Source organism: Artibeus jamaicensis, unplaced genomic scaffold (genome assembly GCF_021234435.1).
Source record: "Artibeus jamaicensis isolate MK-2021 breed Jamaican fruit bat unplaced genomic scaffold, CSHL_Jam_final contig_76, whole genome shotgun sequence".
Lineage (NCBI taxonomy): Eukaryota > Metazoa > Chordata > Mammalia > Chiroptera > Phyllostomidae > Artibeus > Artibeus jamaicensis.
This window is the reverse complement of record NW_026521954.1, coordinates 26,962,812-26,986,763: the sequence shown is the minus strand read 5'-3', so window position 1 is coordinate 26,986,763 and position 23,952 is coordinate 26,962,812. Positions and strand designations below refer to the sequence as shown.

General features: G+C 47.9%; 1 protein-coding gene across 1 annotated transcript in view; it reads right to left on the bottom strand.

Annotated features, from left to right (window-relative positions):
- POLN (DNA polymerase nu) overlaps positions 1-23,952 on the bottom strand; it is a 100,832-nt gene that overhangs the window by 69,048 nt on the left and 7,832 nt on the right. Inside the window, exons 2-6 of the mRNA XM_037126812.2 lie at positions 22,204-22,348; positions 12,145-12,224; positions 9,221-9,715; positions 6,811-7,007; positions 1,320-1,432 (exon numbers count right to left, since the gene is read on the bottom strand). Coding sequence (XP_036982707.2) covers positions 1,320-1,432; positions 6,811-7,007; positions 9,221-9,715; positions 12,145-12,224; positions 22,204-22,342 — 1,024 coding nt within the window. The 5' untranslated portion in view covers positions 22,343-22,348. The remainder of the gene's footprint in view (positions 1-1,319; positions 1,433-6,810; positions 7,008-9,220; positions 9,716-12,144; positions 12,225-22,203; positions 22,349-23,952) is intronic.

The following is a 23,952-nucleotide window of genomic DNA, read 5'->3' as shown; positions in this document are numbered from 1 at the left end:
CAGGAAAGAGAAATAAAACAAATTTTCATAAATAAAAATATTTCAGAAATAAAAACTGGCAATACATAAAGGCAGATAAGTGTAACAAATGATGCCTTAAGTAAAAAAGAAAATAGAGGAGAGGACTGTTTTTAAAAACAAGAGAAACGGAGAGATTACACACAGACCCTAGGTACGTACTAGATGCAAGAGGCACTACCATGCGACACAGGGGTTCAGACGTCACCAGCAAGGCCAACAACCAACACGCTGTGGCTCCTGACGGAAGGACACACCGCCACCTAGGGCTGGCGTGGGAGTTAGGGTCAGGGTCAAGGTTAGAGTTATGAAGCAGCCTTGCCCTCTGACTCAGCCTCTGGATCTAGCTGCCAATTTACAAGAAACAGAGGAGCGAGAGGAGCATGTTAACTGGCAAGAAGGGGTGTGACCACCGTCCCCCAGCTGTGGACACCCCACGGGACAAGCAAGCTGGCCCCACCAACCCCAACAAGTAACTGCAAGGACGTAAAACTGAGGGAGACAGCATACACGTTAGAAGGGACTTAAGAAATATATCCCACCCATCCCAGGTGTGGCTCTCAATTCAAACAAACTGTAAAAAACAAAGACAAACAAAAACATTTAAAGACAACTGGGAAGTACTGTACAAACACTGACTGGATAGCTAATAATATTAAAAATTCGTTGTTAATTGTAGGGGGGAGATAACAATGATGGTACCATCTTAAAAATGAAATCCTAGGCCTTGGCTGGTGTGGCTCAGTGGATTGAGTGCCGGCCTGTGAACCAAAGGGTCACAGGTTTGAACCCCAGTCAGAGCACATGCCTGGGTTGCAGGCCAGGTCCCCAGTAGAGGGTGTGCTAGAGGCAACCACACATTGAAGTGTGTCTCCCTCCCTTTCTCCCTGCTTCCGCTCTAAAATAAATAAATACAAACCCTTGTATCTAGTCGTATGACTGAAATGTTACAGGACGTTTATGGGTTAATCATATGGTGCTTGGGATCTGCTGTGGATGACCAGGGGCGTGGAGATGCGGGAGAAGACTGGGCGCAGTGGCAGCCGCTGGGATCAGGTGACGGTGCCCGCTGTCCTCCAGCACCCCTGACCCCAGGTGGGTGGGCCTCCGCACCTCACTTCTCCAGTTCTCTGCGGGCACCAGCAGGGGTCCAACAGCTCAGTTCGGTTCTGACGCCAAGTACCCAGAGCTGCTGTAGACCCTGCAGCTCCAGGGCTCAACCCCACAAGTCTGTTCCCATGCCAGGTGCTTGTCCCAAGTCCCGGGCTTCTTGTACTTCCAAATGACCAGCTGTCACTCACCATGCTTCCAACTGCCATCATCACCCAAAAACTGCAACACTGTTCTCACAAAATCCTTAGCATTGTAACAAATGACGGGACAGTCACATTTCAGTATTTGGAACAGCAAGTTTCTGGAAGATGAAAAGAAATTCACTGACTTAGACAAGAACTGACACCTTCTGACCTTGGTAAAATATTAGTACTACTACACTGACAGCTGCCACTGACCCAGTGCTCTGTCGCAGCCCCTCTCCTTCTAAGGCTTTACATCCATCAACTCAAAAACCCCGTGAGGTAGGTAGTACTCATTCTGTTTTACAGATGATGAAACTGAGACACAGAGAGGCTAAATAACGAGCCCAAGGTCACACAGCAGTTCAGGCAAAGCCCCATTACCGACAAAGACCCAAATTCCTGAGCACAGCATACCTACTCTAGACTCCTCCCAGACCCCAACAAGACTCTCTGGCCTTGCACCCAGCACACCCCCAAACTCTCCCCCCTCTGATCAGAGCTCTTTCGCGCCCATCAGCAGACTCTGCGGCACCCTCTCCCACTCCAGAGCCAGCCGTTCTCGGGAGGGTCTGCCCCGACTCCCCAGGCAGGAAGCTGCCCGTCCTGGGCCCCTTCCCCACTGTTGCCCACACAGCTGCTACAGCAGCGAGCACACCCGACAGCTCGCCTCAGCACTTCACTCTCCCCACAGCACGAGCTCCCAAACGGGGGGGGGGGGGGGGGGGGAGGGGCTGCCAACAGTGCACGGGCACCGACGCTTTCCGGCGTCGCTGGACAGATGGCACGCTGCACGCTTCACAGGGACTGTCACCTGGAAAGCTCATCGCAGTCCATCAGGCAGGCACAAGACACACTGGACAGGTATGGAAGCCGAGGCCCAGAGACGGAAAACCACCTTCCCAGCACTACACAACCGGCGAGCAGCAAGCTGAGGTCCCAGTCCCAGCCTCGCTGGCCCAGGCCCACACTGCGAACTCCCTCCCCAGCACCTGCGTGTGAACACCTAATGAGGGCCTGCGGACTGGCTGAGGAAGGGGAACCCAGGAGCTCAGTTAGCGCCGCACAAGCTGTCAACGCATGGTTTCGCTTTTCTGGGCTCGCTTCGCAGGCTTTTTGCATTTTCTTTGAATTCCACCTTGGTTTCTCCTGAAGAGGGAGGGTAGGATGGCAGGGCGGGGCAAAGTGCCGAGGGCACAGCTTCAGTCTGGCTCCGTGGGGCTTGGGCGGGGGGCACGAGAGGGGGAAGGGAAGCCGGCTCCAGAGCTGCTTCGCTCTGCTGCTGCCTCCACACACTGGCAGCTCGGACGTCCCTGAAAGTCGTCTGGTAACCACAGTAGCTCCACTGACGGCAGAGGCATCTCTCCGGCTTCCGTCTTGATGAGACAAACAACTAAAAGACCGTTTTGTAAGACAAAGTGGCTAAAACCCAGGGTGTTCCATAAGTCAGTCATGTAGTTCGATTGTGACACGCTGGCAAGACAAAAAAGCAGCTCAAATGTGAAAAGGCTACATCTGAGTCTAAAACATGGAGGCTGGACTTGAGATTGCAGGACTGACCTATGACTACTTCTCTGAGTCTGTTTCCTCATCCATAAAATGGAATTAATGAGACCTGACGCGTACAGTTAATGCTAACATGAAGAGAGACCATGTCTGTGGAAAGACCTTGCACGGGTGTCAATACATGTTATTAAATACATTTTGTGCAAAGAGTTATTTATTTAAATTCACGTTGAATCTCAAAGATGTTATAATAGCATTGGGATGATTATTTCCAGTTGTATGGCCCTTGAGGCAATGCATTCCTATAATTGTCCTGGAACTTACAACAATTAAACCTCAATCCTCGTTCACTGAATAACAACACTGATTAAATATTTATTAAGCAATGCTCTGTGGCATTGTTCTTGGTGTTGTGTTTGTGGAAACACAAAAATGAACAAAACATAAAAATCCCTGCCTTCAGAAAGCCCAAGACAGACAGGTCCTCTGGCTGGTGCAGCTCAGTGGACTGGGCGTCGTCCTATGAACCGAAAGGCCGCGGGTTCGATTCCCAGTCAGGGCACGTGCCTGGGTTATAGGCTGGGTCCCCAGTTGGAGGCAGGTAAGAGGTAACCGATTGATGTTTCTCTTCCTCTCTTTCTCCCTCCCTTCCCCTCTCTAAAAATGAATAAACAGAATCGTATTTTTACAAAGAAAGCAAACACACCAGATGCACAGAACGGTGTTGGTGGCATCACAGACAGGTACAAAGCAGGGAGCTCAGGAGTGTGTGCGGAGCTGGGGGTGGGCCCCGATTCACACGCGGCAGCCAGGGGAGACCTTGTGTCAGGGCGACGCCCGAGTAACGGCTTGAAGGACAAAGTGAACCACCTCACTGATGAAGGAAAATTCTCTACAAAATAATTTAAGCAGTAAACGTGCTCATAAGTGTCAGAGCCCCGTTTGCAAACAGGAACAAGCGCAATGTGGAGAAACGACAGAGTGAGAGCCGTAATTAAAAAGTGACCCAGTGACCCTTGTCGACAGTCAAAACCACAAAGGGACAGTTTGGTGGGGAAGTCACAGTGGGGGGATCACACTGACACCACCTGACCCATGACGCTACGCCAGCATCATGGACATTGAGACAACCCGTTGGCATCCCAAAGGGCGGCCAGACAGAATATGGGACACCCGGGGACCCTGAGATTCAGAAAAACAGCAAGTAACTTGTATCTGAGAAAGTGGGAACATTTTTAGAGATGTATTCCTTCAGTGGAAGACTGTCCTATGCAGTATTTGGGATGTACTAACAGTACAAACTTAACTGCTCATCTAAAATCCAAATTCAGCATCCTTCGCTTTTATTCACTAAACCTGGCCACCTGGCGGCACCTCACGTGCAGCGTGAGGCACAAGCCACCACCTCGGGCGCTATCCTAGTGGAAGAAGTTGAACCGGGATCATCTGCCTCCGGAACTGAAGTCTGGCTCACAGAGCACCTGGAGGAAAGGAGAGCAAGTTTAGGGGCCGCACGGGGAAGAAACAGGGAAGTCCGGAAGGCAGGCCTTCTGCACGGTGGGCTGGGGTCAGAGGGCGCTCTCCCTGGAAGAGGACAGACGAGTACGGCCTCGACGCAGCCCTACTGGTCCTGACCCCAATACATCGAGCGGAGAAAGTTACTTTTGAAACAATCGGATAACTTTAAATTGGACTTGGTATTAAATTTAAGTCTGAGAATGACACAGTGGCTGTGTGTAAAAAAAAAAAGCCCATGTTTTTAGAGGAGCATCCTGAGACATGTGACATAAATAATACATCTGGAATTTTCCTTAACCCCAGCCCCACAGTCCTCCCTTCTGTCTGGATGACTGGTCTGGGTCGACAGGACATGGGTGCATTATACCACTCTCTCTATTTCTGCGCTTTCTTACCCTGATTTTTTTGCTTAAAGAGCTTAAAGGAATGAGTGAGGGAATGGTGCAGCTACCCGGAAGAAGACGGCAGGAGAGGGAGGAGCTGCTAGAAGTCATGGGCATAGGCTCCCCACGACTGGGAACAACCCTGAGTCCGGTGTGCAGGGACCACAGGGACAGGAGACATGGTCCAAGACAGGGGAGGGGCTGGCGCGCAGCCACACAGAGCTCTGTGGGATTCTGGCTTTTCTTCAGCACGAAGCAGGAGCTGTCAGAGGACCGTGAGCCGGGGGCGGTGTGACCTGGTCTACATCTGAGCAGGACCCTGAGTGCTGTGCCGACTACAGGGGCTGGTGCAGGCCAGGCCAGCCTGGACGCTCAGGTCAGACGGTGCAGGGTTGCCTCGAATGGCAGCAGCAGACGTCAGAGGGGTCAGAGTCTAAGGCTATATTCTGAAGGCAGAGCTGATGGGATTCTCTGAGTTTGGAGGTAGTATATGAAAAAAGACAGGCATTCAAGACAATACCAAGACTTCTGGCCCGAGCCCACGGTGGGCTGACCCTGCCATGAACTAGAATGACAAGGGTGGCAGGAGGCAGGCTTCAGGGAAGACAGGAGGTGGGTTCTGCATGTGTTAAAGCTGAAGTGACTCTTAGATGTCCACATGGAGAGTCGGGCAGGCTATTCAATCCAGAGCTCAGAACAGGCCGTCTGAGCACAGGGCTGTCTTCCGTGGCACAGATCTGTTCTTCTAAAGTCATATAAAACGAAGGCTATGGGTCCCTTGGGGGCAGAGTGCTGTATCTGTCATTGTGCCATTCTCACTGAACATTATCATGTGCAAGTGCCTGGCATTGAGTTTCTGATTGCCCAGGCAGCCATTCCCAAAGCCACCCCCTTGCACAGACGTGCTGCCAGCCAATGACACACGCCCTCGAAGCGGCCTAGGAGGCCTGGCCACCCCCCCACACCCCCCCATGGAGGCCCCTCGCCCAGAGAGCCCGGGCACTTAAGCAGCCCTACTTTCCCTCCCCAGGCCCTGACTCCCTGTCTCAGGCTTTAAATTAGCCACTGAAGGGCGAACCCTGGAAACCCTGGGCATCCCTCAGTCTCTCTCCCCCTCACACAGCAGCCTCTCTGGGTGGCCTTACGGCAGGCTGTGCGTCCTCCAGAACCTATGAATAATAGATATTGCCTCTCAAAGACCCCTGGGGGTGCCTGCTGAAGTGTGTCCTATGGTCACAGCAAGCACCACAGGAGCCGGTCCAGCTGCACAGCGGCCTCTGTGGGGGCATGTCTGTGAGGCTCCGTGTGGGTAACACAGGCTGCGGCCAGGCCCGCAGACGCTCCCGGCAGAGAGCAGCATGATCCGCAGGCTGGGAGCCCTCCCCCAGGGCCCGGGACATGGTGCTGGGGGAAGGGGCAGGACCAGGCCCACCTACTCACCCCGAGCCTCCTTGGACTCTTCATGGGGCAGCTAACTGAGCCCGCACACCGAGGGCCCGGCACACAGGAAGCGGATGCCCCCGGCCAGGGTGGAAGCCCCAGACGGCTGATGCCACCAGCAAAGAAACAGTGAGGGGCACAGGCTCCACCCACAAAAGGGCCTCTCACGCTTGAGCAAGGCGGGAGACAGAGGCCCTCTGCCTGGGCTAAAACTCTGAGGTGCCCCTTCAGAAGGCAGGTCCAAGCAAGACCTGTCTCACTTACTATCCCTGAATTAACTCAGCGGCCCCGAGGATGGCCCACTGTGCGAAAGCAGGGAGAGCCCCGCCTTCCAGCACTGTCACGGAGTGACCTGGTGTGATGAGGAAAACCATCCTCCGGCATGCCGTGGGGCCTCGGGCTCAGGGAGGGCGCTTTTCCCACCAGGTCTTGCTGAGATGTTGATGCAAACCCTGGATCAGGTCCCCCAGACACTCGCTGGGGGCGAGGGGACTGGGGTCTAGAGGCTCCTGTCATTTAGATCCACCTCATTAACACGTGCCCACACGGAACGTCTAAAAGTTCAAGTAAAATCGAAGCTTGGGAAACTTTAAATTGGGATAAATCAGGCATATCGGTAGTTTTTAAGGCAATGAGTGAAAACGTCTTACCTGGCAAACTGACTGTGAGCCTCCGGTTCTTGGCCCCAAACAGAAGAGTGCTCTGTTTCCACATAGATGTACCGATCCCTGGGCGGAAAGCCTTCCTCCAGAGCCCGGCCAGAGGCCGAGGCACCCAGAAGACCCCGGCCTCCTTCTTCATGGCTCTGCAGTAACATGGCAACCCCTTTAACGGAGGGAGCCAGAGCCTGCGAACACACAGTGAAACAAAGTTTCAATGATAGATACAGCGGTTTACTCAAGAAAGGTCTGTCGTGGTTTATAATTAAGAAGAGAGAAAGGGCCAAAAATTTCACGTGTAAGTGAACAGCTCTCTAGTCACGATCAAGGCCAAAAACCAAACCAATGACCTTACTCTCCAAATCTGTTCTGTCCAACATCGTAACAGAGGTCTTAGCCAGTGTGATGCAACAGGAAAAAAATAAAATAAAAGGCAGGTAAATGAGGAAGGAAGAATTACAGTCTCTATTTACAGATGACACAAATGTCTGCATAGAAAACCCAAAGGAATCTACAAAAAATCAGCAAGGTTGCAGGATACAAGATTAAAATGCTGAACCTAACTGCATTCCTATACACTAGCAATAAACATGTAAAAGTAAACATGTTTAAAAAATAAATTACCATTGTTAATAACTACTTCAAAAAATGAAATACTTAGCAACCAACAAAATATGTACAGGATGTATATGCTGAAAACTACAAAATACTGGTGAAGGACATCAGAGAAGACCTGATATTAACTGAGAGGCACACCACACTCAAGGACAACAAAGAGAGTAAGAAGCTAGAAGGGATCACGTTACTTAGAAACACAGCAAGTTAGAAGATAATGGAGTAACATCTTGTAGTTGCTGAAAGAAAAAAAGCATCATGATTTTTTAGCCATCAAAAATATCTTTAAAAAAATCAAAGATAAAACAAGACTTGTATACTACACTGAAAACTACAATATACTGTTAAAAGAAATTGAAATTTTAAATGGATGAAAGGAGACCCCCATTCGTGGATCAGAAAACTCAATACTGTTAAGTAGCAAACCTCCCAAAATTAATCTATAGATTCAACACCTTTTGTATGAAAAACTACTTCAGATGCTTGCAGAAATTGACAAATTGATTGTAAACTTTATATGGAAATGCAAAGGAGCCAAAATGGCCTACACAATCTTGAAAAAGACGAAGTAGGAAGACTCATACTTCCTGATTTCAAAACTTACTACAAAGCTGAAGTAATCGGGACAGTGTGGTACTGGTATAAGGATATACAACTGGATTCATGGAAAGGCCTGAATGTCCATACATAAACCCTTACACTTATGGTCAGTTGATTTTCAGTAAGAGTGTCAAAAAAAGGTCAATGGGGAAAAAAGAGTCTTTTCAACCAATAGTGTCTGGAAAACTAGATACCCACACGCAAAAGGGTGGACATCTGCCCGCCTCACACCACACACAAACATTAACTCAAAGTGGCCCCGGCTGGTGCGGCTTGGTGGACTGAGCACCAACCTGCAAACCAAAGGGTCGCCGGTTCCATTCCCAGTCAGGGCATGTGCCTGGGTTGCAGGCCAGGTCCCCAGTGGGGAGAATGCAAAAGACAACCACACGCTGATGTTTCTGTCTTTCTCTTTCTCTCTCCCTTCCCCTCTCTCTAATAATAAGTAAATAAAATATTTTAAAAATTGGGTCATAGATTTAAACGTAAGAGCTAAAACTACAAACTCTGGAGAAAACAGGAGTAAATCATCATGAACTGGGCTGGCAAAGCATTCTTATATATAGCAACAAAAGTGTAGGCAATAAAATTTAAAGAGTTCATTAAATTCAAAAAATTTTGTGCTTCAAAGACACTATCAAGAAACTGAAAAAAGCAGCCACAGAGTTGGACAACTGCAAATCATGGACCTGACAGCAGACTTGTATCTGGATACATAAAGAACCCTTATGCATCCCAAATAAAACACGAATAACCCCATTTAAAAATAATTGAAAGATCTGAACACACATTTACCAAAGAAGATATACAAATGACCAATCAGCACACAAGAAGGTGCTCAATGCCATTATTCATTAGGGAAATCCAATTTAAAGCATAAATGAATAGATCGTACCTGCTCAAATTGCTGAAATAAAAAAGACGACGAGAACTGGCGAGGAGGTGGGGGTCCTGGGGCTCTGCACGGCTGGTGGGATGCAGAGTGGCACAACCACCCTGGGAAAGACGTTGGCACTTTCTTAAAAAACACGATAAACTGTGCATCACCAACATCTTACCTTTGTGGGAGAAGGGAAGGCTTAAAACCTTATTTCTAGCTCTCCTATTAAAACCAGATACTAAGAAAATGGGTTTCTTTTAAGGTGCCAGAAAAACAAAACAAACAAAATCCCCACTGTATACTCACCTGGTCAGCTCTTAGCTGGGTTGAGCCATCCTTATACATCAGAGTTACCACCACCGCTGCCGCCTGTTTGAGCATTTCAATGAGCTGGCGTTTCCCCAAATCATCCAAATACCTGGTATCGCAAAAATGGGTTCCGAATGCTCCGGAGTCCCCAGAATTTAGGGAGGCTTCCACCTTGTCAGCGTCTTCCAATGCCTCAAGTCTAGTGGTTTTCTCTGGCAAACCACTACATGTAATACGTTTTCTTTTCATATCCATGCTTTCTTTATTTTCACTGCTTATATATTTTTTAAGAAAATATTTTCTTTTATGTTCCACTTCCTGCAGAACGGAAGCCTCTTGGTTACGTGGTGGAATCAGACAACGGGCAGGAGCCGGTGAGCTGAGGTTCCGCTTTTGGTCCGTGGGCAGCGGATCCGTGGCTCTGCTAGTGGAGGGCCGCGGAGAGAGTCTGATGGGAGCTCCTGATGTCTGGCTTGTGAAAGCACTATGACGCTACAGAAAACCAGGCGATATTTCATGAGCATATGGACTGATAAGACAGAGACTTAAAACCAAATGAATTTCTGGCACGTCATCTAAAATAAAGCAGAACTCAGCCTCGTACTATCTAGACCCAGCTTCCTGATGAAGCGACACAGCGCCTTCGAGGGCAGTCGCCTTTTGGACCCAGGCAGCAGCGCCCGCGAGGCCCATGGGCTGGACCAGGCGGGAGCTCCCAGTGTGCAGCCACACCCTGCGCTGGAACCCACAAGTACGGAGATGCGGTGCACGGGGGTCGGGTGCAGATGTGCGGAAGACTGAGGTGACTAACGTACAACGTCCACGTAGAGGCCGTTTAGAGAGAAAATGAAATCACTGCAACCATTTGGTATGTCGATCTACCTACTAAGTGTTTGGGTTTTTTCTGCATCCAAAGTGTGTTTATTGGATGGTTCCCCACACACCTTGATTTGGGGGCTTTGTGTGCCGCCTCCTTCTGAAGGAGCGGCCCCCGTCAACCTGTGGTGCCTCCTGTGGGCCGACAGAGGACAGCGGGCAGCAGCCTACGAGACCACCGTCCGCACAGGGCTACAGGCGGTGGTGATTCTGTAGCATCCTGGGCCTTCGCATCCGTGAGGCAGGGACTGGGGCTCTGCACCAGGCGCTGCTTCTCGTGTTTCCTCTTCCGTCTGGAGAGGGACGAGGGAGGCCCTTAGCGACAGGCGTGTTGTCGTGGGGTGGCTGCCACTGCCAGACAGGCTAAACTTCTTAAAAATACGGCTCAGCAGGAATCCGCTTTCTGTGTCAGTCTAGCAGTGTGCATAATTTACTCACAGAATCACGGACTAACCAAGGGGGGGTCACGTCTATCCATTTCATGATAGGATTCACTCACCATAAAATGTTATCTTTAATATTTATTTTTCAGATACAAGGGTGTTGGGTTTTTAAAAAGATTTTATTTATTTATTTTTAGACAGATGGGAAGGGAAGGAGAGAGGGGGAGAAACATTGACTGGTTGCTTCTCGCATGCCCCCAACAGGGAACCTGGCCTGAAACCTAGGCATGTGCGCTGACTGGGAATCGAACCCGGGACCTTTCGGTTTGCTGCCCAAACCACAGAGCGACACCAGTCGGGGCCACTAATGATGTTCTGAACAACTCTATCCTAACAGTACTTTTAAATAATCCTTAAAAAATGTGTTTTAACACATGGTCATAGGTCACAGAAAATTTGAATTTATACTCATTTTATTGCAGAGAAATTCTATGTGGTTTTCAAGAAAAGATTTTCGAGCGTAAAACTCTATCACATTAAAAATTCTGTGGAGGTGTATGGAAGAAAAAGATTCTGTAGAGAAAAGAGAAGTATGAAAATTTGGATTGTTGAAGAATGTCTAACCAAAGTACTTTTTAAAGGGATGACCACAGACACCAAGCCTCCAGAGCACAGTGTGTGTTTAGATTTCAGTGGCTACGTGATGATGTCACCGTTTTCTTCGATGTCTGCCTGTCTCAGTGCTTCTGCTGATTTTCAGCATATTGGCAAAACATTTCCCTTTGAGGACTTTTCTCACACAGGGGAAAAAAGTCTCTCATGATGAGATCAGGTGAATGGGGAGGGTGGGGCATGGGGATCATGACGTTTTTGGCCCCAAACTGCTGAACACTCAGCGCAGTGTGGGCAGGTGTGCCAGTAAATCACCATCATGAAATGGGCAAATGTACTGAAAGTCTTTAAAAAACATTTCTGAAGCCGAAAACAGCCTCTCACAACAATGCCAGCTGGTGCACTGATTCAGATGGGTTCCCAGAACACTCATCCAGGAGGAGAAGGCTGTATCACCAGGGGGCCACCCTCCAAAGGGCAAGTCCAGTTTTCTTGGCCATCCCCCCATATAAGGTCTTTGGAGATGTGACCTCATGTATCTCTCCTCAACCATGCAACTTGATCCACTGCTAATTTTATACCCTTTCCTTTATGAACATCTCTTCATGTCCACTGCCCAAAAGTTCCAAGCTCTCTTCTCTTAGCCCCCAAACTCCACTCTCCACAGGGTAACCCATCTCCTAATTATCCTTTAGATCCCAACTTAAGTAAAATTTCACACTAAAAGAGAGACATCCCAGACTCCTCTCCCCATCACCCAGAAGAGGCGAACGGAGGCCTCGCGGGGCCTGGGGAGACGTCTCTCCTGCGGTTCCCAGAGCCCTCGGTCTGCCTTCCATCACAGCACGCAGCTCACCGCCGCACGCTAGAGACCCTCTGTACTTTGTCTTCCTCTCCTGCCACATGAATTTAACCAACAGCCTCAGAAGAACAATAACTCCCCCCACTTTTGACATGGAGTCCCCAGGGCCTGGCATACAACACACACTGAATGAGTCCTTGCTGGACACACGCAGGCTGTTTAGAATCTCCATCCCTGCAGGCACTTACCTTTTGCCCCAGTGCTTGATTCCTCCCATCGTGAAGTGGTCCTGAATGCGTAACACTGGATTTGTTCACCACTTCTGCAGCTTTTAAAACACAAAAAAAGGAACCTGAGACACTAATGAAACACTGATATCTAAGTCATACAATTAGTAAACATTGAAAACAGCCTCTACAATTGTGCTATTTAACCATTTACTTGTCTAAAACAACATAATTCAACCGAGATGTCTAGTGTCATTGTAACAAACACTTATGCAAAGTATCCTCGAATTAACTGGAGGCAGATCTGTGTAATCATGAAACGTTCATTAAAGATTACTACCTGGTATTTATATTTGAATACTTGACTCTGAAAAACCTTATAAGAAACCTTACAAGTATTAAAGGTTTAAGGAAATTCTCAGGCTGAATAATATTACCATAGAACAATTAGAGATTCAGTAGAACATCATTAATACAAACTCGTGATTTAAATTTTGCTTTCATTGTAACAAGCTGAGGCTGAGTAATAAGTGATGGAAGTCTGGATTCTGCCCCAGGCAACACGACCCAGGAGAGTGTGCTCACGACCACAGTGACTGCCCATGGTCTGCAGATATGATAACACCCAAGAAATGCAAATGCAGGGGGACCTTTCAATGACAGAAAAAAAGCCACTCTGAGCATAAATTCAACAAGAAAGGTACAAGGCACTCAATGACTAGAACTTCCAGTCTTGGGAAGCCGCGTAATACAAGGTCTGCACAGATGGAAAGACGCAGCGTTGGGGTGCTCACAACACCTTTAACTCTCCCAAACGCAGACTCCGTGCAGGTCCCACTAGAGACCACCCAGGGCTCTTTTAGTTGAAAAAATAATTTCAAAATACATATGAAACGTTCACTATCTAAAAACAGATAAGAAGAGTTTAAAGAAGCAAAAGACTTGTCTTTCCGGATCATCAGAACACACTGTAAAGCTGCTGTCCTCGAATCCACATGGTGTTTGAATAGGAAAAGAAGAAAAGCTCTCCCAGAAGAGACAATCCAGAAACTGACCCCAAGACTTCTGAGATTTTAATACACAACGAAGACGGTGTTCCCGTTAAGAAACAGGGACGGGACAACTAGCACAACTTCTAACAGGAAACACTACACTGGGAAAATAACCAGGGACAAAAATGAGTGAGGGTTAATACCTGTATTCTACAACAAGTCTTACACATTGTTAAGGAAAAAAAAAAAAAAAAAGACGACTCAATAGAAAAATGAGCAAAACATAAGAGGAGGCAATACACGAGAGCAACTCCAAAAAGCAAATACACGTTGAATGATGCTCATACTCACTAGCAGTCAGGGAAATGGAAATTCAGTGTAACTGGGGGTGGATGGTAACAGGTCATCTCGTGCATTCCTGGTAGAACTATGAAGACAGAGGGTCCTCACTTAGTATTGCCAGTAGGTTCTGTGGCTTTAGACGTGTAACAAAACCAACTGTACCTGGCCTGTCATGGAGAAGAGTTAAGTTTCTATGGCACTTTGTCCGAATGACAACAGAATGACATTATTTGAGGTCCTGCTGTAGTTAGAATCTTTCTGGAAAGCAACCTGTCAACACTTACTAAAATTAAACACACAAGCCTCCCCTTTGGGAGCTGGGGGAGAGGTGGGACGATACAACGGGAGCACAGCTGGGCCTCCGGGTGCCACTGATGTTTTGTTTCTTGGTCTGGGAAAGGGCTGCAGGGTGTTCAGTTTATGGGATTTTGAGCTACAAACTTGGAAATATGTGCTCTGTGTGTGTGTGTGTGTGTGTATGTGTGTGTGTGTGGAACCTCAATAAAAGCGATCAGATTTAAAGTATATAAATCATCTAACCAAACCGCCTCCCTCCTGGCTGTTTCACAGAAATTTGTGTAACAGTAAATAGGTTTAAGTCAGGGGTGTTGAACTCATTTTCACTGGAGGCCACATCAGCCTCACAGTTGCCCTCAGAGGGCTGAAATAATTTAGGACTGTATACAGGACTAACTACCCTTAACTGTTGAGTTGAAATTACATCCAGCCCTGTGAAGGCAACCACAAGGTTGATGTGGCCCCTGGGGAAAATGGGTTTGACATCCCTGGTTTAAATCGAACATTTATGGCAGTATTGCTTTACGGCAAAGGACTAAAAACAAAGCACATGCCAATCAAACGGGAAGTCGATGAATAAACCATGTTATGTCCACGCCGTGAAGCACGTCGCCACCGAAAAGAATGACTTAGAGCCATATCAGTTGACTTCAAGATGCAGAAATCAGTGAAAATACAATCCCGTTTTTAAATCAGTGACCAAATCTCCCCACTCGTGTACACGAGTATGTTGCACACACACAATGGCACAGTTCTTGCCCTGGTGGCCATCTCGGAGACAGAGGTTTGTGTTCAGAACAGTCACTGGGCAGCACTCTCAGGATTGATGTCTGCAGGTGAGTGAGGGGAGGACGGGACCACGATGCAGTCACTGCAAAGGTCTGTTCTGCAGCTGATGTGGCCCTGTACAGTAGTCCCTTTGGGTCTAGGGAGCGGGGCCTCTATACCCAGCACCCACTGGTCACTGGATGGGTTGCTCCCAGGAAAGCAGTGTGCCCTTGGGCCACGCAGCTCTCTGAAGAGGAGGTGAACCAGGAGGCCGCGTGTGAGCAGCTCGCCAGCAAGGCTCCCAGCCCCTGGGGAATAAATGGTTTCCATCCTAACGGGTGGGTGAGCTGGGGGGCTGGACATCAGGCACTCACTACAGTCCTGCACTACAGCTCACTATCTGCTGCTCATAGCCACCTGCTTCCAGTGCATTCTGGAGCAGCTACTTTAGGACTCTGGTGGCCTTCTGCCTGGAGAAAACTTAAAAAAAAATGGCACTGCAGCTGGTCTCAAAGTTGCAAATGATATTTGTCTTCCTTCTTTACAACCCACATAAGGTCTCCTCATGCTGACTGAGCACCTCTGTTGGTCCTGGTAGCTCACTGAGGGAGTGACCAAACCCTCATCCCCCAGCGATGTAAGCCCCTGGTCACTACACCATTCTCAGCCACGGCTGATGTGTGTGCTGTGAAATTTGGGCAGGGACCAAGAGGTGACCACTCACGTCACCTTGGTGCCAAGTACATGCTTTCCTGCCTCAATTATGCAACCGCAGCCATAACTTACAATGACCAGGAGGCTCACTGGAGCAAGATGGAGATGACCTACCTTGCCTGCCAGTCTCCTCGCATGAGGAACTTGCACTGACTGGGCAGTGGGAACCGGGAACTGAATGGTGCTCTTCCTGTGCCCCTGGGGGGCCACCCCTCTGGGAGTCAGGACCACCTGCAGAACCCAGAGTGCTGATGAGCAGGGCCACTTCCACTTCTACCTTTCGGTCCCCAAACCCTCTATTTTACACCTGGGGGACACCACCCTGGGTGGTCGCTGACGTGCAGTGCACACTGCACCCTGGAGGGTCCTGGTCCGTCGCTGCGGGGCGTCCTCCCCAGGCTGGCGCTAAACTGCCTCTGCTGCAGGCCACTCCGCCGCTCCCTCAGGCTGGCATTTATGGGAGTGAGGCTGTGAGTGCGTGGGTCCCACGGTCCCATGCCCACTAAAGCTCCTCTACTGTCAAGTGGGTCCCCACGCCTAATACGATGCTATGCAGGGTTCTGTGTCAAGTTCTGTTCTGCAAGCCCTGGACAACAAGTCACGGAGGCCCTGCAAACCACACCTGGAATACGTGTCCATGCCAGTCAAGGTCCATTTCTGCATCCCTAGGGACAGAGGGGCTCAGTGCTGTCAACTTGCCAGCAAGTGCCTGACTGCTCTGCTCACAGGATGGCACCACTGTGGACTCAGCGTTTGGTGTGTGTGGGAAGGAAGGTTGGGAATTCAGTCAGCCATTCTGCTGGGCCCTCCCAGCCTCCACCCCTGCCTGCAGCTACTCCTTTAAAGAGCCCAACGTGCCAGAACGGGGACAGCAGGTGACAGGCTGGTGGACATCAACTGGCCAAGTCTAAGTTCGTTCCTTCCTCCCGCACTCTGAGTTGCTCCCTGTGTCTGCTAATACCATAATCTCTAGACTCCTCTTTACTCCACATAGCTAATCCCATTACTAATTAAAATGCTTTAAATGTCCCCTGACCAAATTACTGTACATTTCTGTTCCCTGACCGACCCATGCACTCACACAACCCCTTAGCAGGCCAAGGTCCTCTCCGCCGGCTTATGCAGACTTCACGGCCAGGAGGGAGGAGATGGCAGCTTCTGAGGGTACGTGTCTACTCTCTTAAGACAGAAGCCTCTTGTGAGCGGGTGGGGCACTAGCCTTTAACAGAGGAGCAACCACTCCTGCAGGTGCCAGAGATATCAAGGTTTGAGTGCACCAGTGCACACCTCAGGGTCCAGTCCCTCTTCCAGACCAAGGCGCCAGCCTTGAGGTGGCACACCTGCCAGGACTGAGTAGGAATCCAACCCTCTGGAGTTCACCCAAGTCTCAGGACTGTAAGTACTGGCCTGTGGCTGCAGGTGGCCTCTTTTTAGGCTACCAGGGGAGCCCTGGGGCTCTCACATTCAGCCTTTAATTGCTAAGTAATCACTCTCAGCCTTTGTCTTTTTCCAAAGGAGCAGTTATTCCTTCCCTGCAGCAGCCACCGATTCTATTTGTAACAGAGCCACTGGGCTCTACTGTCCGCTGCCCGTAGGGCCCGTGACTCCCAATGCCAGTCTTACGGAAAGGAAAAGGACTGTTTATCCAGAAGTCATACAGGTTTAGAATAATGGCGGCATTCTGCCATTAAATCTCATGCCCATTAGAGACAAAACACACACGCACACTCCTGCCCCCCCCCCCCAAACAAGCCAGTCGGCAGTGTCGTCTCTCAGGAAAAGAGACAGAAGTCTGCAGCCTAGCTGGGTGGATTCCCATCTGAATTCCAGCTCCTTCCAGTCTTCCGTGCTCAGCTAGGCTCCAGCTCTTAACCCAGAACCACACCCTCACGGCGGGCCCAGAGGGTCCTTCTGCATCCTTTCAAACTGCACGGTAGAGATGGCATGGCTGCTCCGTAGTCAGGAGGCTCCTCCTTCCCAAGCTACATGGTCAGACAGTGAGAGCGTGCCTCTCGTGGCTCTCCTCCTCTCCCTCCCACTTGGCCCAGAGCTCCCGCAGAGCCAGGAGCAGACTGGTCGCAGTGCCTGGGTTTAAATCCTGGCGCAGATCCTCCTTCATAACCCCACTTCTGACTCCTCCCACACTGGGCTGCATCTGCCAGTAGTCTTGTCTCCTCTGCCTTTCTCAGTTGCCATTGTTAGTCCGGGCAAGCAAGGCCCCCAAGACGTAGAAATCACCTCGAAGTCTCCCTTGTAGGCGCAGCCAGCCCCTCCGGCTCCATCAGGAGTTAGGAGTCATGCCCACTTCATCTCCCTGGCATCCAGCGGGCAGGCACGGCCACTCCACACCGCCAAGTGCTCTAGGTGTGCAAGGACCCCACTGCCCTGGTCCACCTCCCCTTCCCCCAGCCAGGTTGTAGAGACTTTGCGGTGTTCTTTCTGTATTGGGCAGGGGGACTTTTTCTGTTCAGGGAACCCCTAGCCCAAACACCCCGAGTTCTGGACCTCATCCCTCCACTTTTACACATTATCTTCTATTCAGTACCATCCCAGCAGCCCAGGCAGCAGCTTCCACTGGTACAGACCAACCTCCTCTAGTGACCATTTTAACTGCACTGCTGCCACCTGTGTCCCAAGTACAACTGTGATAAGCCATCTGTGCCAGCCTACGGGAGGGAGACCAAACCCCACACCACCATAGCAGCTCTCTCCGGCCAAGTCCGGCACCAGCTGGAGTGGATCAGGTTCCCTGGGACCCAGATCCAGCTGTGCTCCAGAAAGTTCACCTCGGCTTTCGGGGGAGGGGCTGGAGCGCAGAGCAAGTTAAAGCACCCGGAACACTGCACAGTGAGTTCTCTAGATGGAGCGGCACTGCATCAAATGCACCAATTCCTGCACGATGGAAACAATGTGGAAGCATTGCACTGTGATGATGAAAGAAGTATTTAAGCAGAACCTAGAAAAACACAGATTGCACTCCACTGTGAGTGGAGGATGAAAAAAGAAGGGGAAGTAGAAAGCTGGGAAATGCCACAGGTTTGGACGTTACAGTCACATCTGAACGGGGCAACGTCAGAGTATAAAGGGCAGGCAGGTCCAGGCCGTTCGTGCAGATAAAGCTTGCAACTAGCAAGGACAGGAGCTCAGCTAAGTCCGGCAAAGACCAGACCAAACTGACAATAAACTGAAGGCAAACAGCCATTAGGAAGCGACTGCAAACCCAAGGGGGAGAGAAGGCAGCCCTGCAGGAGGGCAGCGCACTGAGACCCAACGCCTGGCCCGGTTTGCTGTGGTCAGACACAAGAGCTCTCTGTTATTGGGCAGAAATGAAAATAATGTGTTTATCCATACACTCTTGATTAGAATGAATATAATCAAAACATGTTTTACCATTTTGTTATCTGTCCTTAAAACTGCAGAGATTTCCACAAGATAGGAATAAACATTTCACGTGAATCAATCAGATTTTAACAAGTATCTACCTTCAAGGGGCCTCAGACTCTTAAATTGCAATGTCTGTAAAAATATTTTTATTTTGCTCTGGCAGCTGTGGCTCAGTGGATTGAGCACCAGCCTGTGAACCAAAGGGTCACCGGTTCAATTCCCAGTCAAGGCACATGCCTGGGTTGCTAAACAGATCCCCAGTAGGGGGTGTGTAAGAGGCAACCACACATTGCTGTTCTCTCCCTCTCTACCTCCTCCCTCTCCCTCTCTCTAAAAGTAAATAAAATAAAATCTTTAAAACAGGTTAAAAATATTATTTTACTGGAAAATATCATATTCATCTCTGGGCCCTATCAAGTTAAAACAACCTGGAAAAAAGTATACTAGCAAACGTGTTTGATCTCCACAGGTACTTAGACAAAACACAGGTATGTTCTCATACAGGCTTCAGTCACATGAATAGTCCTATCAGAGTACCAGGTCAGCTGACACCCCTGAAATCACCCTGAAAACTACTCCCCCAGTATTTACTCAAGACGTCCAGTGGCATTACTGAACAATAAAATGACAGTGAAAATCCAGCTCAGACAAATCCCATTCTGAATCCAGTTTAAAGGCGTCTGAGTTAGGGTAAGAAGCGAAACTACTAGTCACAGAAGACCCAGTGACACAACACGATACCATGGCTGAAAGAACAAAACGTTTATTTCCCTCAGGCTGAGGCGAGTGGCCTCAGCTGGTGATGCAGCTGTTCCCCAGAGTCACTCTGGAACCCAGGGTCCTTCCAGCAGGCTGTCCCACAATCCTCTAGGGCACTGCTATCATTTGCAGGGCTGCAGAGGAGGCACTGTGGGCTGCAACTGGAAGGCAGGCAAGAGGCGGCGGCTAGGAAGCAAGCTGGATGTTTCCGACCCTGGAAATGGCACACACACTTAGACAGGGACCTGCCGCTTGGCCACGCCTGACTGTAAGAACGCTGAGCCTTGTAGTCTGTGTGCCTCACAAAAGCGGAGGACACTCTGGTAGTGTGGCAAACTTGGCCCTGGAGGCCTGAGGAGCAATACGAAATGCCTGTGATTAGGAAGAGAGAAGTGGTAGCCACAGAAAGTCAGGACAGTGGTCACTGCAGAGCCGGGAGGGGTTATCAGAGAGACAGAAATTCTGAGATGTTGGCAATGTAGGTGGTAGTAACACGTATGCCCTCTTTACATAAATCATTAAGCTGTGGTTTTAGTTTCTGCATCTTTCTTTTTTCACAGCAAAGGGTTTTTAAATTTTAAAAGATCACTCTTGCAAGGAGCTTATACAGTCCAGTCCTTACTTGGGTATGTATCTCCAGCTACTTCGTTTGGTGTGGCATATCCGAAGAGAAGAGCCCATAGTGACTATTAATAATCTGGTTTTACTTCAGTGTTTGTAAAAGCAAGCATTTGTAGTTTATTTCCAATTATTTGAGTTCAAGTTTGATTTTATTTGGTATGAAATGGGCAGCATATAACGAGCCCAGGAATCACTAGGTGTTGAGTCCAGCATCATTCGCCAGTAACCCACTAGCAATCCAACTTTAAATCAAACGCCTATGAAATAGTAAAACTGGTAGGACTCAGTGGCAGGCAGACCCTCAGGTGGCCGCATGACCCATGCCTCCTAGTACTCACACCTTGCAAACTTCTCCCCAAGTGTAGGTGGGACTGGGTGACTCACTTCTACACAACAGGAAGACTCGATGGTCAGGGGATGTTTGTGATGATGTCATGTAACACTTTGATGCTGTCTTGCTAGGGACATGCTCTTGCTGCCTTTGACAAAAAGCTGTCTGCAGCCAGAATGAGGTGGAAAGGAACTGAATTCTGCCAAGAACCATGGTAGCTTGCCCATGAACGCTTCTCCATCTGAGCCTCAGATGCCGCTCCGGCTCTGGCTGCACCCGCTCTGTAGCCCAGCAGAGGCCCCATTCAGCTTGGCCCAGATTCCTGAGCCACAGAAACAGAGACAACTATTGTCTTAAGTCACTAAGTTTGCAGTGATGTTGTTAATGTAATAGAGAATACAGAAGCCTTGTGAAAATCCATGATTTTTCCAAATCCAAAATACCTGACAAAAAATAAAACCTCATCTTTTTACATTATCTTCTCCATAAATTTAGGGTTTTCACAGGGTCTTTTAAGAACATGATAAGAGGTCATGAGATGGGCTGAGTGCCAGAAATTTTTCTCAACAGACACAACAGAGCCACCAAAGGCATTTCATTATCATGATTATTTAAGGGAAGTACATCCCCACCGGTCAAGTGAATACTGCTTTTATTTTAGAAAGCACACAGAACACGAGAGAAAGCTCTTTGACATTTAGATTTTCACTTTTCTTTACTATTCCCCCCACCAGTGTCATTTCCCCTAACGCACTAAGTACGCAGTCCACACCCCAAGATTCTCACCAGCTCATTTATTAGTGACTTCTCTGAGACACACAAGGAGCAGATGCCTGGGTGTGAACAGGCCGAGACGTTAAGGGCCATCACACCCTGGTGAAGACACTGCATTTATAACAGCACCTGCACTGTCAACTCTCGATTATTTCATCTCATTGTAATTAATTCTATCTCACTCCCTACAACTTACTCTGGAAAAAGAAACAGATTATTGGCCCTGACTTACAAATTTAAAGTAAAAACTACTTTGATAGTAGTAGTTTTTTTTAAAAAGGAGTTCAGAACAATTCAGTCCACTTGTGAGCACCTCACACCACAAGCACATGCACACTGGGTGCAATGATGTTTGCCCCGGGGGAGGTGATGCATTTCTCTGCACTATAAATTATGTATGATCGAAGACACGTCCCCAGGCCACCACACACAACAGGCAGATACAGTCATCTTCAGTGTCTGTGGGCCATCAGTTCCAGGACCCCCAGGACTACCAAGATCCGCAGACGCTCAAGTTCCTTACAGAGAACGGCGCAGTACTTACATGAACGCCATACTGGCACAAAGACGACAGCAGGGCAGGCCTACACATCACTTCCTTTATGTGGACTCAGCACAGTGCTGGGTGCATGGCAAAGTCATGTTCTGCTTTTATCCAGAACTTTCTGGGATGTTTCCATTTGGATCTGCAGTTGGTGGAACCTGCAGATGTGAGACCCGTGGATACGGAGGGCCCACTGTACCATGCACAGGTTTGATGGGAGCTAAGGCTGAAGCAGCAAGCGGGGTAGAGGAGGCCCTCTCTTTCAAGGTTAAACGGCTAATTGGATTCTAAAGGAATGTCTGGTAGAAATGCCTAGAACGAGGGAATGTCACACATTTTAAAAGCAACTAAGGCCACGAGCATGTGTAAGTTTAGGGAGCAGATACTCAGCTACCACTCATGAGAGTGAGTGAGGGAAGCTGGGCTGTCTGTAGGCAGGGGCTTCAACACACAACCTAAATGCTACAGAATAATTTTGCTGCAGTTCATTTTCAAACCTTAGTCTTAAGAATTCTTAACATCAAAGTAATTAAAGGTTCATAAATATTACTCACTCTTTTCATTCTCTCTCCAATTCACAGACTCCACTGAACTGCCTGAATGCATAGCAGACATAATCTTCTGAGCAACACTGGAGAGTGGTATCTTACACAGATCGAAGCCTACAAATGCCTGGTAATTTTCCATTTTCATAAAATCCTAAATACAAGATAAACATAATACCTATATATTAATTTTGAGACTTCAAAATAAGACACAATTTGAAATTTTCTGTGTACTGAGACTTTCATAAAAATTACTATATTAACAACCACAAGAAGTAAGTCTTCCCTGTAACATACTGTAGAGCAAGAAGAAGGCAATGATTAGAGGCTCATCTGGGGTATTATGATAAATAAGTAACAAAGTAAAAAACATTTTTTAGTTACCCAATTTTGAAGCAAGTGATCTACTCAAATACTACCTGAGGTTTGAAACAGCTGTTATAATCTTCAAATACACAAATTTACTAACAAAACTATTTTGAACTGACTTGCATAAGGACACAAGCTAACATTCTTTCCCTGACACTGCTCAGTGGTACTGGCCCTGAGGCTGAGCAGGTGAAGGTCTGGAAGAAACAGTACAAAGCATCAAGTAGTTGGTCAAAAATCTAACACATTTGACACTAAACAGAATTTGCTCTTTCTTAGGCAAGAAACCAGGTGACACTTTCCCACATTAATAAAATTTTAAATTTCTTTATTGCAAGGTAGCATAATAGAGGAAAAAGAAACAAAAAACTACCTGAGGAACTAATAAGAGAACTTAGACAAAGTTCTTTTAAAGATTTTTTTTCTTGAGAGAGAATCATCGATTAGTTGATTTTTGCACACCCCCAACTGGGAACCTAGCCTGCACTCAGGCATGTGCCCTAACTGGTAATCAGCAACCTTTTGGTTTGCAGGCCTGGGCTCAACCCATTGCACTATATGGGCTTGGCAAGACAAAATCTTTGCTACAAAATTTTAAGACTTCATAATTTTTAAATAATGTACAAATACTAATTGGCAAAACATTTTCGCTCAATGGATTAAAAAAATTATCAGCGCTCATCTGTCACCTACACATACCCATTTTGATAGTCATAGTTGAAAAATTCCATAAAGATCACCTATAATATAGTTTTTAAGTATGAAGGGTGGGTAATATACTCTTGGAGCAAGAATATTCTTGCTGTATCTTTTCTCTGTAAAGCTTACATGGTATATAATACAGGCTATGTATAAATCGGGCAATGAAGCAGCATTTAATGAAGTAATTGATATATGCTACTTCGAGTTTTTTTATACCAACTCTTAAAATGATTTCTATGCCCCAGCTGGTGTGGCTCAGTGGACTCAACACCAGCCTGCAAACCAAAGGGTTGCTGATTTGCTTCCCGCTCAGGGCACATGCCTGGGTTGTGGTCTAGGTTCCCAGTAAGGTGTGTGTGAAAGGCAACCACACACTGATGTTTCTCTCCCTCTTTCTCCCTGCCTTCCTCTCTCTAGAAATAAAATCTTTTAAAAAATAGAAGAATGCTTGTTGTATTTTAAAACAAAGATTTCTAACTGTCCAAATACTATACTTATATCCCAGCTACTATAGTCAACACTTAAGTATTTTCACACCAAAGAAACTGATTAAAACAGCATTATGCAACCCTTGAGCAACCACTTCAGGAATTCTGAAATTTCATTTGAAAGTTATTCATGTGTAAGTCACACTGAAATCAAATAACTGCTGAAATGTCTTACGAAAAATGGAAGACCTCAGACCCA